This window comes from Mauremys mutica, chromosome 1 (genome assembly GCF_020497125.1).
Source record: "Mauremys mutica isolate MM-2020 ecotype Southern chromosome 1, ASM2049712v1, whole genome shotgun sequence".
Taxonomy (NCBI): domain Eukaryota; kingdom Metazoa; phylum Chordata; order Testudines; family Geoemydidae; genus Mauremys; species Mauremys mutica.
Genome location: NC_059072.1, coordinates 162,140,684 through 162,153,954, shown reverse-complemented (window position 1 = coordinate 162,153,954; position 13,271 = coordinate 162,140,684). Strand labels below are relative to the sequence as shown.

The 13,271-nt window shown below is 44.3% G+C and overlaps 1 protein-coding gene across 2 annotated transcripts in view; it reads left to right on the top strand.

Moving 5' to 3' along the window:
- GRAMD1C (GRAM domain containing 1C) overlaps positions 1-13,271 on the top strand; it is an 85,765-nt gene that overhangs the window by 50,459 nt on the left and 22,035 nt on the right. For both annotated transcript variants that reach the window (XM_045003975.1, XM_045003985.1), the window contains 2 exons: positions 9,086-9,204; positions 10,452-10,575. In XM_045003975.1, the coding sequence (XP_044859910.1) occupies positions 9,086-9,204; positions 10,452-10,575 (243 nt within the window). The remainder of the gene's footprint in view (positions 1-9,085; positions 9,205-10,451; positions 10,576-13,271) is intronic.

The following is a 13,271-nucleotide window of genomic DNA, read 5'->3' as shown; positions in this document are numbered from 1 at the left end:
TGTTTATATACATATCCTGCACATAATCTTAGCTAATTTAGAGTTAAGGTGGCTCAAATGTGTTTAAAAGAAATACAAACACTAAAATTCAAGGAAAACACCATTTAAGGTAACATTTAACATCCCGATCAGCCACAAATCCACATCCCTTACAAACCGAACACCCTGTCACACTCATAACTCCATGTCAAACTCTTTTTCAATTCCAGTATCCAGTATAGACAACTACAATGTATCCACCCAGTTCCTCGCTATCTCCTATTCAAATATGCAACCTTCATTCCAACCCCATATTTTTCTTGTACTGTACACATTTTCTTGTAAATGTTACCACTACAGGAATGGGTATGGTTACTGTATCTTAATCCAGCTCATTGTGGATTAAAAATTGATGTTAGTAATAATAAAAGGAGGCAGAGGCATGTGCAGGAATTTAAATTTCACTGTTTTTGGAGGGGCACATTCTGGGCCCCGCCCTGGGGCTGAAGGAGCTGTTAGCTCCCGCCCTGGGGCCGGAGGAGCTCTGTGCCTTGGCCAATTACTGGGGAGCCTGTGTCCCTCCTTGTCTCCCCTTGTGAATGCCCTGGGAGGGAGAAAAATAATTTTCACTTTGTCATGGTAGCTAGGGGAACTGAATGAGGGGGAAGCCTATGGCATTAGAGAGCTATTGTGGCAATATTTAAAAAAAATATCTGTGATTAGTCAAAAAGGGAGCATTTTGAAAAATTCCTCTTTAAGTTAGTCAATATTTTTAAAAGTGTATGCTGTCTTAATGTAGAGTCACTATTGACCTGTCCGTAATGTAATAAATTTCACAGACACTGAAATGTATATTAGTAGCTTCATCGGCACATAACTTCACGTCCTATAGTCCCTCAGTGTCATAAATGTCCATTTGCATTTTGTTGAGGGAGAATCAGCAAAGCAAAATCTAATTAGGCATGTCATTAAAACCCTGAACAAACATAACAAAAGTGCTCCTGATTTCTAAGAGAACAAGTATAACTTGTAATCAGGTTTCAATTCCTGCAAGTTTTTTTCCATAGCAGTTTTGGATTTATTTTCCACTCTGAATTTTAGTTTAGTCAATTAACTATTTTGAGCTTTCATAGAATCACAGGGTTGGAAGGGACCTTGGGAGGTCATCTAGTCCAACCCCCTGCTCAAAGCAGGGCCAATCCCCAGACAGATTTTTACTCCAGTTCCCTAAATGGCCCCCTCAAGGATTGAAGTCACAACCCTGGGTTTAGTTTTAGTAGGCCAATGCTCAAACCCCTGAGCCATCCCTTCCCCTTTACTGGGTACAGAATTGCTCCTGAGTGCAATTACATTGCAAGAGGCAGGAGAGAGCTTTAGGGGTGTGGGATCAAGTAGCTAGAATTCCTCTTGATGTTTCCGAGGCATACATACCAGAGCAATAGCTCTGCCACCGTTGCAGCCCGCCCATTCCTCAATGCTGATGGGGGTGTGTGGGGGGGAGTCTTTTCCCCGCTCCATTTTGAGCAGCTAGTGCTGTTGTAGAGAGCTAATTGGGAGCAGGGACTGTGTCCTCCCAGACTAATTCTAGCCATCTCTGTGCAGGGGCACAAGGGAGTATGGGAGGGAGGGGGAATTTGTTGTGCTTCTCCCTCCCTACTCCCCTGCACAACTGGCCAGAATCTATTAACTTTTATCTTGAAAGTCTGCAGAGATGCACAGAAAGAACTTCTGTTTAGTATCTCATCCAAACTCCTATAATTGTGAAAAACACATTCCATGCTCACTCTGAAGTATTGTAGGGCATTATCAAGAACTGCATGCTAGTGTTGGATTGTAACATGTGACCTCCTGGTCCCGAAGGAAGAACTATATTGTTTGAGCCATTCTTAAACATGTATTGTGTGACTATAAGAGAGTCATGAGCAAATTGCATGCATTTGTGTTCTCTTGACCCTTCCACTTGTACTTTGCCCACTAGTTCATCTGTACTTGAGATAACATCTAATGTTTCTGAGCTGCCCCAAACAGGTCCTAAAAAAACACAAAACTGCCTGCCCCAAAGATAATTTTCTCCCTCCCAAAACTGCACTATCCTGAATCCTAGGACAGGTAGGATTTTATATTGGACCAGTGACAGGTTTAACATCTGTTATGAATTATCCAAGCTAGAAACAGAAGAGTTAAGAATCTCTTCTTTCCAGTGGTGTAAGACTTTTGTTTCTAGATTTAGTAGATTGTGCAATATCAGCCCTTTAATACTGCAATGTTATGAATACAAAAACTATTTTATGGAGGCTTTTTAAAATGCATTAGATATTTTCTTCTCCCCCACCATGTGCAGTGGGACTTGTACTAAGGCAGTCTGATTTGTTAGGTAGAGGGATATGAAAAATAGTATGATTCATTCTTTTAAACTGTCTAACACATTTGCAAGTTGGTCTTCTAGTAAATTATGTCATAAAATAAATGATGATGTGGTATGATATAAAGTTTTTTAGCAGCAGAACTGGTTTCATCCCAGCTTTGAAATCTGTGGAAGAAAAATCCTGTATAGGATCAACATCTATATATAAAATGCAAGATGGTATTGTTACTATATACAGCACAAAAACTTGCCTGCTATTAAACTGTAATAGACAAGTTATATAATTCAGCACTGAAAAGCTAAAGGTAGCAAGGACACTTTTTCTTTCAGTGTGGTTGGGCATAGTATGTCCTGCTTTTCCATTTAAAACTCATGCTGTGGCACATGCGTGTACTGACAGCAGTGAAAAGGTTAAATGAAGAGGCCTGATAAGAGAGCTGTGCTAGCAATGCAGGAATGTCATTAAAAAAGAAGGTTCTCTCATTGCAGTAAACAGTGGCTTAACCTGCTTTCAATGGAGCTATTAGTGATAAAAGCTGCAGTTTCTGAAGCCACTCCCTTGACAAGCAGTGTGTTCGATTCAAGGCATTCTTCAATGTCTTTAGCTATTTAAAATACTGATTGAATGGGCACTGTAAAACTCCAAATGAGTTTAAATAAGTCAGTCTCCAGCTATGTCTTACTGTGGTGGAACTTTAAGTGCAGTTTAATGTGTCTGGAAGAGGAAAGGAAAACCAGACTGTGTCTTTAACAAACCCTGCTTACCTATGCTTCCTTAGTGGGAGCGGCCTAGGAACTTGTCCGGAATCTAGCACAACTTCCAGTTCTGCAGGCAGACCAACCCCCCTGTGAACAGGTCTGATACTGCCAAGCAGGAAGTTACAGAGAAACAGGTTTGAAAGAGCAGCACAGTCCATCTTCGACAAGGCAAAGATGCGTCTTAATAAACAACAATGTAAGCAGCCTGCTTACCCCAGGAGTTTTGCCACTGTGTAGTGGAGTCGTCTTCATGTTGACAGCTCAAGGCCCATTGGGTCTTGATTAGAGTCAAACTAGCGTGGCTGGGAATTGTTCTTCTGAGTTTTTGGACTTGCTTGTTAGCCATGCGGCCCACTGGGTTCATCTGCTTCACAGAAAACTCAGCCCTTTGGGGTGAAATTACGTGCTTCTGAATGCAGGAGAGTTCTACAGCCCCAGAAGCACAGGTTGCTGTCTTTTGGTGCGGTCCTGTTTCCTGAGCATCAATATGAAGTTGGCTAAGTAGGTGAGGAGTTTGAGAATTGAAAATGTAAAGTTCTCCCCACTTTCTGTTGAAAGGGACACAGAGCAAATGTGATTTAAGAACCATGCTTTCATAATCAGAAATCTGCAAGTAGTCTTAATAAAGCAAGAGTTGTTGAAGCCGAACATTTTAAATATAACTTCCAAATACATTCTGCATTTGTGGAAGCCTTAAGATATAATATTAATATAAGAAAAATCAAGTGTGTGTGTGTGTGTGTGTGTGTGTATGGATAGCTACATATTCGTGCTTCTGTGTTACCTTTTTTGTACCTTTAAATTGCTGTCACTCTTGCAAACCCCTGCAATTTGAGTAAGCAGGACAATGGTATCTTTTTAAAATGTCTTTAAATGCACAGATATTTAATGATTTTTCTTGTAAATTGTTCTTAAGTTGTTATTACTTCATTGCATAATGTTTGATTTCATTGATCTATATGGATCATGGCTGATACACAGTTTCCAGCTTCTTTAGAGACCATTAATGACACTCTTCTTTCACATCCATGAACTCCTTATGCCTTCTTTCCCACTTTTTTTGAGTTCTTTTCAGCAAGGAAAATGGGCTTTGAGACTGGTTGTTTATTTTATGGATCTGGGTTTAAGTGTCAGGATCCTTTCTCTTTTTCTTACCCCTCTTGAGAATACCTGAGAGTACTTGAATAGGTCAAAGTGTGAATTTTATTGGTGGATGGGGAAATCTGGCTCAATTTCTCAACAATGAAATGAAAAACCTAGCACTGGACTTCTATAAAGGAGGTATCTGAGCACATTTCTAAGATTCCCCTGAGACTAATAGCTTTGTGTATTCATAAGAATAACCATACTGTCTCATATCAGTGGTCCGCCTAATCCAGTCTCTGGCAGCAGTCTGTACAAGATAATAGTAACTTACAATCTAGGTAGTTCTGACCATCTGTAAATCTTAGTGTTTTACAAAAGTGTGTAAGCTTCATGGGGAAACTGAGGCACATATCTTTTACACAACTTACCCAAGGTCATGAGAGAGTCACTGGCACAGCTGTGAAAAGAACCCAGATCTCCTAAGTTTTAGTCTAGTTCCCTATCCTTTAGATCTTGAGAGGGAAGCAGATGGTTCTTCTGTTCTAAGAATGTCCAAGAAAACATTCATGACAAGTGAAGAAACACTGAAGTGTGGCCATTAATACATTAGTTGCATTTTAAACTGTTTAAATTACTTTTCAAAAGGTTGTGTGCATATGATTTATTTGTAGCTGAGGGCTAACGGTATATGGGGTCTTTACAGAGCATAGGGCAGATAGGGTACAATGTTTAAAAGTGCCTAAGTCACTTAAACCTAAATCAGACAATGAGACTTCAGCTCCTAAATCCCTTTTTGACAAATGTGATGAGGAGTTTGACTATACAGGCACACTGAGGAAAATTAGTCTGAGTTAACTGGAAGTGTGAATTAAAGTGGATTAATTCAATTACATTAAACCCCTGTTCAGACACTTTTATTCAGAATTAGTGACCTTCATTGAGTTCAATTTAAGTCACTTTGGAAGTGAATGAAGCTACACCGAATTAAGATCATGGTAATTCTGAATGTCACTTAAGCACTTTTGAAAAAATTTTACCCAAGGTGCCCGTCTTGATCTGTGTTTGTATTCTAGGTATTATTTATTTGTATTGAGTGTCACCTAGAGACTCACATCAGGCTCAGAGCCCTGTGGTGCTAGGTGCTATACGAACATATTAAAGGGACAGTTCCTGCCCTGAAGAGCTTGTGATGTTTGCACAAGTATTACTTTGTCTGTGACCGATTACCAGCACCAGATGATGGGGCTCAGTACCCAGTGCATTGTGGATGCTACCAGAAATAAATACTTATAAACAATAGAGACTGAGAATGCACAGTAAATTGGCTTTGACGAGCTATTTGAAAGAGGAGGGATGTGTTTTATTGCACTGGGATAAGGGAGCATTTCAGGCATATGAGGGCAACATGTTAGGAAGGCACAGGGATGAGTGGGAGTAAGGGAGTGGCTAGAGAGAGCCTTGGTCAGGGCTGGTGCAACCATTTAGGTGACTTAGGCGGTCGCCTAGGGCGCTGGCATTTGGGGGGCGCCATTTTCTTTGGCAGTGACCGCGGCGGCCGGATCTTCGGCCGCCCCAGTCGCCGCCAGCATTTAGTTGGAGGGAGCTGGGGCAGGGGAGCGCAGGGAGGGCCGCCTGCAGCAAGTAAGGGTGGGGGGCGGCATGCAGGAGAACTCCCTGCCCCGCCTCCTCCCCAAGCATGCCGTGGCCGCTTCACTTCTCCCGCCTCCCAGGCTTGTGGCGCCAATCAGCTTAGGCGCTGCAAGCCTGGGAGGCGGGAGAAGTGAAGCGGTCATAGCGTGTTCAGGGTGCTCGTTGGCGGAGCAGGGGTGAGCTGGTGTGTGTGGGGGGGTGCCTCAGGGCGGAGGGTGGGGGGTGGGGAGCTGCCCCAAGGGGGGCACCTCAGGGCGGAGGGGGGGAGCTGCCGTGGGGGGGGGCGCGCCTCAGGGCAGGGGCGCGGGGAGGGGGGAGGGCGCAAGGTAGAAGTTTCGCCTAGGGCGCGAAACATCCTTGCACCGGCCCTGGCCTTGGTATTTATGGTCAGACTTATGAAACCATTTTCTGCCACCACCTTTGTGTTTACAGTGATCACACCTCTATGCCCAGAAGCAGTTGAAGGATTTGGGGATTTTCAAATCACTACTTCAAACAAGCTTCTGGCTGTGCATCCTCAAAGCTATTACTAGAAAGAAATAGCAGTAGTATTATTTAGTACAGTGATAGTGTGCTGATCCAGCAAAGAGTCCTGTGGCACCTTATAGACTAACAGATGTATTGGAGCATGAGCTTTCGTGGGTGAATACCCACTTCGTCGGATGCATGTGACATGCTCCAATATGTCTGTTAGTCCATAAGGTGCCACAGGACTCTCTGCTGCTTTTACAGATCCAGACTAACACGGCTACCCCTCTGATACTTGTGCTGATCCATTGGATCTGCTACCCTAACCTGTGCTAATCTTTCATAAAATGACACTTGCCTGATTTTGTTGTTGGCAATTTCTATTAGATTAGACTGTAAACTCTTTGAAGGGACTGTCTCCTATGCTGTGTTTCCACAGTGCCTCATACAAGAAGGCTTAGATCAGGGGTCTCAAACATGCGGCCCGCGGAGCTCTTCCCTGCGGCCCGCGGAGCTCCCCAGGGGAGCTCCGCAGGGGCCCCCAAGAGAAAAGCGGAGGCTCCCGCCTCCGCCCCTCTCCTGGAGCCTCGGCGCATAGAGCGCCGAGTCTCCGTCCGAGCGCCTGAGCCCCGCCCCGATCCGAGCCGCGTGGGGAGGGGGCGGGGCTGGGAGCTCTGGGCTGAGCGCTGCGCTCGGCGTGGAGCTCCCAGCCCCGCCCCCTCACCACGCGGCTCTGAGCGGGACCGCCGGAGACGCGCTCGGGTAAGGGGGGGGGGAAAGCGGGACCCGCCGGGGCCGGGCTGGGGGAAGGGAAGCGGGACCCGCCGGGGCCGGGCTGTGGGGGGGGGAAGGGAAGCGCTCAGGGCTGGGGCAGAGGATTAGGGTGCGGGGGGATGAGGGGTTCATGATGTGGGGGCGCTCAGGGCTGGGGCAGAGGATTAGGGTGTGGGGGGATGAGGGCTCTGGCTGGGGCTGAGGATTAGAGTGCAGGGTCCTAGTGCCTGCCCTCCGCCAGTACTGGCAAGGCAGGCTTCCCTTACCCTGAGCCTCTCCAACCCCAAACCCTCAGCCCCAGCCAGAGCCCTCATTCCCCCTGCACCCTAATCCTCAGCCCCAGCCCTGAGCACCCCCACATCATGAACCCCTCATCCCCCTGCACCCTAATCCTCAGCCCCAGCCAGAGCCCTCATCCCCCCGCACCCTAATCCTCTGCCCCAGCCCTGAGCGCCCCCACATCATGAACCCCTCATCCACAGCCCTCACCCCACACTCCAAACCTCTTCCCTAGCCCTGAGCCCCCCCACATCATGAACCCCTCATCCACAGCCCTCACCCCACACTCCAAACCTCTTCCCTAGCCCTGAGCCCCCTCGCATCATGAACCCCTCATCCACAGCCCTCACCCCACAGCCCAACCCTCTTCCCTAGCCCTGAGCCCCCTCGCATCATGAACCCCTCATCCACAGCCCTCACCCCACAGCCCAACCCTCTTCCCTAGCCCTGAGCCCCCTCCTGCATCATGTACCCCTCGCCCTCAGCCCCACAGCCCTCACCCCTGCACTCCCTCCTATCCCCAAACTCCGTCCCAAAGCCTGCACCCCCACCCCCTGCCGCAGCCTGGAGCCTGCATCGAGCACAGAGCCTGCATCCAGACCCCCTCCCCCACCCAAACTCCCTCCCAGAGCCTTAGGCAGTAAATCTAAGTGCGTGTTTTGTCCTTTGAGTGAGGTGCATTACTGAGTGTATATATTTATTAAAACTGCGCGCGCTTAGGGGAGGAGGTGGAGAAGAGACAGGGCAGGGGCGGGGCCTCATGGAAGGGGTGGATTGGGGGTGGGGCCAGGGGCAGCAAGGGGGCGTGTCAGTGATGCGGCCCTCGGGCCAATGCACTAGTCCTCATGCGGCCCTCGGGGTCATTTGAGTTTGAGACCCCTGGCTTAGATCCTGATTGGGATCCTGAAAGGGATAGTTGTCCAAATAAGCTGTATGGTTTGTGTACTTTGGTGAATTCTAGTGTGTCATAGGCATTGACTGCTTACTCCTCGCATCTCCCCTGTGAGGTTGGTAAGTGTGATCATCCTCATTTTGCAGATGGGGAAATTGAGGCCTGGGGACAAGTGACTTGATAAAGGCCACCAAGGTAGTCTGTTTGGAGCTGGGATTTAAATGTAGCAGTCCATTGTCCTTAGTCACTGACTAGAACTAGACAACTCCATCTTTCAAGCGGCTGAACTGTCTTTCCTTGTGACCAAAGATCACACTTGTTATTCAGTGAAGAAGCCAGCTGAGCTGCAGGCAATTTGGCTTGGAGGGAATTTGAGATACCCCACTGTCATCAGTGGCAGCCTGAATGATGAGGCTCGAGTCAAGGGACTGTGACTTTATAGTTTTCACGAGCCCCAAAGGGCAGCTCTGGGCAGCTGTTTGGGGGTTGGGAAGGAGGGGTGGAATGGGAGTAACCTGTGATATTAAGGAAAAAACAGTCACGAGTTTTCAGATCTAGTGATCAGTTTATATTGGGTTATGTTATCAAACCTGTTTTGGCTAGAAGATTAGCTATTTAAAAATGGAAGCTGTGCATCTCCTTTGTATTTCTAAGGAGGGCTACCAAGTGCAGTGGGGTCTAAAATGGGTCCTGTTTGTTAGGCAAGACGCTTTCTTAGAAAATAACAGGGAAGGATCCAGATATATCTGGGGTCAAATAATCTGTTTGTGAACAGGTAGAAGAAGTAGCTCTTCACTGCATTTTTTGACCAACAATGTGCTTTCTCTTTTCAGAGACTGACCAAACAGGAGTTCTGGCAACTAGTACAACAGAGCTATGGCTCTGAGCTGGGCCTGAACAGTGAGGAGATGGAGAGCTTTTACTCCTCCTCTGAAGACAATGGACAATCTAGGTAAGAAGATACTACGGATACCTAACTTTTATGGAAGTAGAAAACTGTTTCCACAACTCTGTCTTAAAATCCTCCTTCAGAATTGCCTCCATTACTGGCACTAATCTGTACGCATTTTAGCAGCCTTAGCAAAGGGGCTAAAGTACTGACTAGACATAAAGACTCGATTGCCTTCACTCTATTGTAGGTTGAGCAGAACTGAGACCCCTTAGTGTGGAGAAGTATGAGGAAGCTCGTGTTTCCATAGCTTTTCCTGGTTCTGTTCAGGTAAAGGAATCTAGGAATTGTGTGTCATATTTTTTAAAAATCCCATACTTGTATTACTAATGCCACTTTTAGATTGGGGATTCTCAATCTTCCCCATGCTAGAACCTAGTCAGGCCCATCATCCTAGTAAGCAGTATGGATATTGCTGAGGGATTATGACCCTCTGCTACCTTGTCATGAATCCCAGGTTGAGACCCTCTGTCTTAGATTATTAAAATTGAAACCCTTAAAACTGCTGCTTTATTTTTCACCATTTTACAGTTTATTTATATATATATGTATTTTTTGGCCAATGAAAGTGGATTTATCAGTGTCTCTTTCTGGTTCTGATACAGTTTCTTTGACTCCTTCAAATGACCTTGAGCAAAATTGTTAATTTTCAGCTTTACTCTTTAAACAATGTGGTTTTAATTTTCTACATGTGCTTAGATGGGCACGTCTTATAAAAGTGAATAAAAATTAATGAATTCACTAACAGTTAGTGCTGTTGTGTTTTGAATGAAAATGCTGAGGAAATGTGTATATCCCCAAAAAGCCTCTGCCTGTTTTTTTAAATGTTTCATAGTATAATCTTCAAAATATTTTGACATAGGATGCTAGAAGGATGGGTGTAAGAAAAATGCCTATTATAATAATCATTAAAAGGACAAAACTTTTCAATTTGAGGCCTAAGATACTTTTATCTCTCTGCCATCCACAACATTAACTTTCTTCCTTGGTTCACCATAACCTTGATTTATTAACTTTCCAGACACACTGCTAAGCCAGGGTTTTCTCACAGGCACTTGGGGACAGGGTAGTTTGATGGGTTAATGAACTGGATGTGGGATGACTGAGCTGGCAGTCTTATGTGGCAATTCAATTAATGGTTTATAGTGCATGTTTTTAAATTCAATAAATCTCCAAAAGTATGACTTTGGTGCCATAAATGCTAAGAAATTAAATTAACACTGTCTTTATTATCTTTTTGCTTTGGACAGATCCAGCATTTGTGATGATTCTGGAGACAGAGATGAAAAATTACCCAAAGCAATCCGTGAAATTCATGAACCCATCATTCAGATAGTAGAGGCAGAGCCATTCCATGGAAACACACTGACCGGAGTAAGTATTTAGAAAGCCTCTCTTGCTGTACTTAACAAATACAAGTGTGTAAATCATACATCCTTGAGAGAGAGAGAGAGAGAGAGAGAGAGAGAGAGAGAGGATACTCCTTCTCCTACCTATGATGAGAACAGTTTAGAAGATTTTAGCATCTGGAGGTGAATGGGTTAAGGTCAGTTATTCATCTTTCAGTGTTTTAAGACTTTTTCCCTGCTGGCTGCTAGCATTCACATGAAATGGATGGTTTGTAGTTCTGATCACTTTTGAATTTTTTACTTAAATAATACATTATTATTATTGGCAGTGTGATCAAGTGGATAGGAAACTGGGTCGGGAGTGGGAAGCTCCTGGCCTCCCATTCCCTGTTCAGCCATTGACTCACCATGTAACTTCAGATAAGTCACTGCAACTCTTTGTGACTCCATTTCTCTATCTGTACAAAGAGGATAATTATATTTATCCACCTGTATAGAGCACTTTAAGATCTACAAATGAAAAGTGCTCCATAAAACCTCTTACTGTCTTTTTTTCCATTTCTATGTTCCACTCGCCTGATATTTTTGTTCTAGATTAGAATCTCCTCACACTTCCCTATAATTGTTATAGGCGTAAGGATTTGTTAAAAGAACTGAGTTTAGAGGGAGGATGGGACTACTGGGGGAACAGGCTGACCTAGAGATTGGAGCATGTGGGATAAGTTAGACCTACTTAGGCTTTAGGTAAGACGAGGTGTGTGTATAGGCTTTGTAGTTTTAGCCCTTTTCTCAGAATGCTGTTCCTATGGATAAATAATACTTTGAAAGAAACTATTGCGAGTCATTGCATTGTACTAGTCACAGCTCACAAAGGGAAGTCTCTTACACTGCTAAATGCATTTGGGCCTGCTGAGGAATCATGTATGGTGAACAGGTGCTATAGCCTAGGGTGGGAGAACCATGGGATTCCACCCTGAGAGGAGTGGAGGTGCAGGGCCTGTCATTTGAAAGCGTGTGTTCAATGGAGACCTAACAGGGGGAAAGTTACCGCTAACCCTGTAACAATGAAAGTGCCATTGAAAATCTCACCCAGTAGTGCCATTTTGATGAATATAGGCTCCAATCCTATGCACAGGCTCAATTTGTTGAAGTATATTTCTTAGCATCCGAGCTCATTGAAGTTTGAGAGAGATGAATCTGGGGTATTTGATTATTGCATATTGCATAACTTACAAAGTGTATGACCGTTACATTTAGGTATACATTTTGTGTGGTATTTGCTAGAGTAGTTGAGTGACAGAAAGCAGATATTTCAGGATTACAGAAGGAATAGAGAGTTTCAGTAGCTATTAAAGTATTGCTGCCATAAAATGTCTGAGTAAATCCATGAAAACTCATTATGTTGTTTAAATCTGCAAAAGGGGAAAATCTGACTCATTCCCTTTTTGCCGCTTTTTGATGTATAAAGAAGGACTGAACCTTTTTCCCAAAAGAAAATTTAAAAAAATAAAGGGCTGAAGAATTCTTCTTGTTTTTCATATGAGAAATTCAGCTCTTGTCTGCTCCTGAAGAACCTATGGAGAACTAGTAGGTTTTTGACATAATAGGAACTAATGTGATGTGATATATGTATGGTGTGTGTTTTAGCTCCCGTTACACATTTGAGTCATCCATGGAGATCTCAGAAAGACGAGACGCTGACAATCATGGTTGTTTTCATAGATGTTAAGAATAGAAGGGTCCTCTGTGATCATCAAGTCTGGCCTCTAGCATAACCCAGACTGAAGAATTTCTCCCAGTTACCCCAGTACTGAGCCCAGTAACTTCTGGGAGGAGGAAAAATATTTCATGCCTTATTTATTCTGCCTAAAGAAGAAAAACAAGGGAAAAGCACAGCGTTTCACCCCCCTTTGTAGGCCCCTTTAATGCTGTTTAAATACAGCAAATATTTGTCAGGTTGTGCTTTTGAATAGAGTGGTTTTGCTCCCATTATTCTTCAAAGTGGTATTTCCAGTTACATTCATAAATCCATCCAGTGCATGTCTTCTGAATCCTACATGCATCCTGCAGACAAGTCACAATGATGTGAGTTTACTCAATAATAAATATTTCAGTAGCCATAAGGAAATAGGACATCAGCATACAGCATGACAGCTCCTTGATCCTGAGAGTGAGAGTGGTGCGGAAAGTATAGCCTGGTTCTAGTAAGCCCTGTGGCAAAAGATTCAAGGAAGAATGAAGAGTATTGCAACTTCATCACCATTTATGACACATCCCACTTGAGTTTTTGGGGGGAAAGAGGGCGGGCGGGCAGTGTCAGACCCCTGCAAACAGGACTTGCCAGGGTCTTGAACAGCCATCTCTGCATTCAAGTCTGTCTTCAGTTTTACTATGATTAACCTTTAGTGATGCATTTTAATACTTTCATAGCTGATATAATGTAATCTCAAGAACATTTCAAGGGCTTTTGTATCCCACAGTTAATGTTTGTTCCTGCTTGACAAACTAGGAATTTGTTTTTATTAATTCTCTAATTTTTTAAAAAGAAAGTGTGCAGCTTTTGTGTGCACCATCAGTCATGGTTTTTCTTTTAAAGCACAGTGCATCTAACAATATACACCAGTCTGTTGCCTAATTTTCCCTGCCGCCAGAAATTGGTGCACAGCCATCAAGACACAGGGTGCTGTTCTCCTTGACAAAAATTGCATGTGCTGATCCCCA